This window comes from Propithecus coquereli, unplaced genomic scaffold, assembly GCF_000956105.1.
Source record: "Propithecus coquereli isolate 6110/MARCELLA unplaced genomic scaffold, Pcoq_1.0 Scaffold4, whole genome shotgun sequence".
In the NCBI taxonomy this organism is placed as follows: Eukaryota; Metazoa; Chordata; class Mammalia; order Primates; family Indriidae; genus Propithecus; species Propithecus coquereli.
Window position 1 is genome coordinate 1,523,407 of NW_012149729.1, and position 2,648 is coordinate 1,526,054.

General features: G+C 34.9%; 1 protein-coding gene across 1 annotated transcript in view; it reads left to right on the plus strand.

Moving 5' to 3' along the window:
• Window positions 1-2,296, plus strand: part of SLC13A1 (solute carrier family 13 (sodium/sulfate symporter), member 1) — a 99,441-nt gene extending 97,145 nt beyond the window's left edge. Inside the window, exon 14 of the mRNA XM_012652728.1 lies at window positions 2,162-2,296. Within this exon, the coding sequence (XP_012508182.1) occupies window positions 2,162-2,296 (135 nt within the window). The remainder of the gene's footprint in view (window positions 1-2,161) is intronic.
• Window positions 2,297-2,648: the final 352 nt, after the last annotated feature.

The following is a 2,648-nucleotide window of genomic DNA, read 5'->3' on the forward strand; positions in this document are numbered from 1 at the left end:
AGGTTAAAACTTTCCCTTTTTTATGGAGAGTAAAACAAAAATGCCTGCCAACACCACTTCTGTTAAACATTTAATCAGAAACCCAAATAATGGAGTAAAACAAGGAAAGTAAATATTAATAAAAAACCATAATAAGCAATTCTTACTGGAGTGGAAACAGGCAAACTATCATTATTTACATATATTATGATTTTCTATGTAGAAAAATCAAAATTATTATTTTAATGAAGTTTATGTATATAAAATCAATGTACAAAAATTAATTGCATTCCTATAAAACAGTAGCAAACCATTAGAAAATGCGATTTTTAAAATGTACTACTGTGGCCAGGAATACATCTAACAAAATGTGAACACATTACGAGTGAAATTATGAAACTTTAGGAAGACACTAAATAAGACCTAATTAAATGGAGAGAGTCACTGTCTCTAGACTTTTAGTTCATGTCCCTCCTCCACCTTCTGTTGGGAGGGCAAAATAAAAATAGAGTATTATATCTGTAGGCATGGTTGTTTCTCAATTTGTCTTTTAGGTGTCTAAAATAAAAAGCTTTCAATAATCTACATATCATCACTAAGAAATATGTAGTCTTCAAGAAATTCTCACAGGGACTCTAACTCATAAGCACATCAATTACTTTTTTTATTTCTGAAAGGCGTGTTCAACAAATGAATTATAAATGATATCTCATAATCCTTACCTTGAGCTTTTTTAAAAAATGAACTTTAGCTGATTGATATATACTGCAACCTTGTGATGAAAACAAACTACCATCTGCTTTTCTAAAATTTAAATATCTTTTGTTAGTTCTTCAAAGATGATGGTTCTTCTATTCAAACACTTAAGTTACCAGCTTCCATATAATAAGTAATATTGTGGTGAATTGTTTTCTTAATTCAAGTCTGTTGGTAGGAAGACTTGCAGTTAACTTTTTTCTGGTCCATTCTTTTTTCTTTTCTCTTATAATTTCATAAAGTGAAATAAAAACTCAAGAATGATTTTGAAGCCCTCTTTCCACTTTTGCTAAACTAGTTATAAATAGGTATGATAATATTTTCACCCCTAATTCAGACCCAAAATAACTAAAAAAGAAAGAGAAATTGCATCCGGGTATGGTTGAAGTGAGCCTCTTCCTCACTCTTACCAGCAATTGCTCAAAAATCTGTGCATCTTCACTCACTGCATTTGCCATCTAAACCATGATGTTGATGGATCGTATCAACATAGACCCACAAACTCTTCCTTCAGCCTACCCCAAATAAACCAAACAGACTTGCAGGACTCTTCACTCAAAACTTTGGCTTGACTTGAATGCAAAGAGCTTCAGAAGGAGATAAAATCCAAAGTAATGATCATGTAATAAAGTCCTGGCTTCCTTTAATAGTCTGTGATGATAAGAAAATCTTATGGCCTTATAAACCCACTCTGCTTTTTTGTGTTAATATGTTATTAACTAATAGTCCCTCTTGAGTAGAAATTGTCCTTCTGTAATTGTTTTGGTAGTACTCAGCATCACATAAGTAAAATCAATGTTGTCCCACTGAAAAAGCACAAGATTTGGACTCAGAGGCATGAATTGAAGTTTCAATTCCACCATTTATTAAGAGTGAAGGATTGAGATAGTTAGATAACTGCTTTGAGCTCTCATTTGTGATTTTAAATCATATGCTAATACTTGTCCTACCCAGTATTCTGCACTCTTTCTCCCCACCACAAAAAGCAAAAGTCATCGTTAGGGGATCATGTTACTGTATATTAAAACTTCAGCATATAGAACAATTTTACAACCTTGTGTTTGAGTGTGCAAAAATGAAATTGTCTTTTCTTTTTCCTGTATCTTGGTATAATTTAGCTCTCAAGCCTCAATTGTTCTTGGCAGCAGAATATTTAATCTATCCAAATCAAAGTCAATTTCATCATTTCAGCGTTTGAACTGTGATTTCAGAGTTGAATTTAGTCAATTTAGTTTATTTGTTTTTTAGGTCCCCTCTCTTGTTCCTTTCTTCTTGAAGTGTTCAAGGTCTCACTTGGTAAGATGCATCTGTTATTTGTGATTAGCAATCGTCCATAGTAGTGGCTTCCGCCGAGGTGTATGATTCTACTGAGATTCTCTGAAATGTGTAATTCCCATCAGTTTTATCATTCACTTATGATTCCAAGATCTACCTGTATTCCCTGGCTCATGCAACTCATGTCATCCCTGAGACCAGTATCTCTTTATCACCACCCACAAGTCCTATTGATCCACCACTTCAAGGGCTTGGAGAACTTCGGATGCTTTCTGCACCTCCTTGAGGTCCCAAGTATCTTAAGAGGAAAGTGTATCTTGAGCTTACCTATTTCTAGATACTCTTTGCCACTAGCCTACTCTACTGCAGGGATCCATGTTAAGTGCAAAGGAGAGAGAGCTTGAAGCTTGCATCCTAAACCCAGAAGAGTCAGTATATTAATTAGTTCATGAAAAATACTGGATTTAACCTATCGGCACAGAACAGAGAAAATCAGCCTCGCTCCAATGGAAACAAAACCATTGTCTGTTGAGAGCAGTGCTTGCAAGCATAGGATTTGGAGGCTGACTGCCAGGATCAAATCCCTGCTCCACAATTCACCTCCTGTGTGTCCAGGGATGCATTATTTGACCCCTACA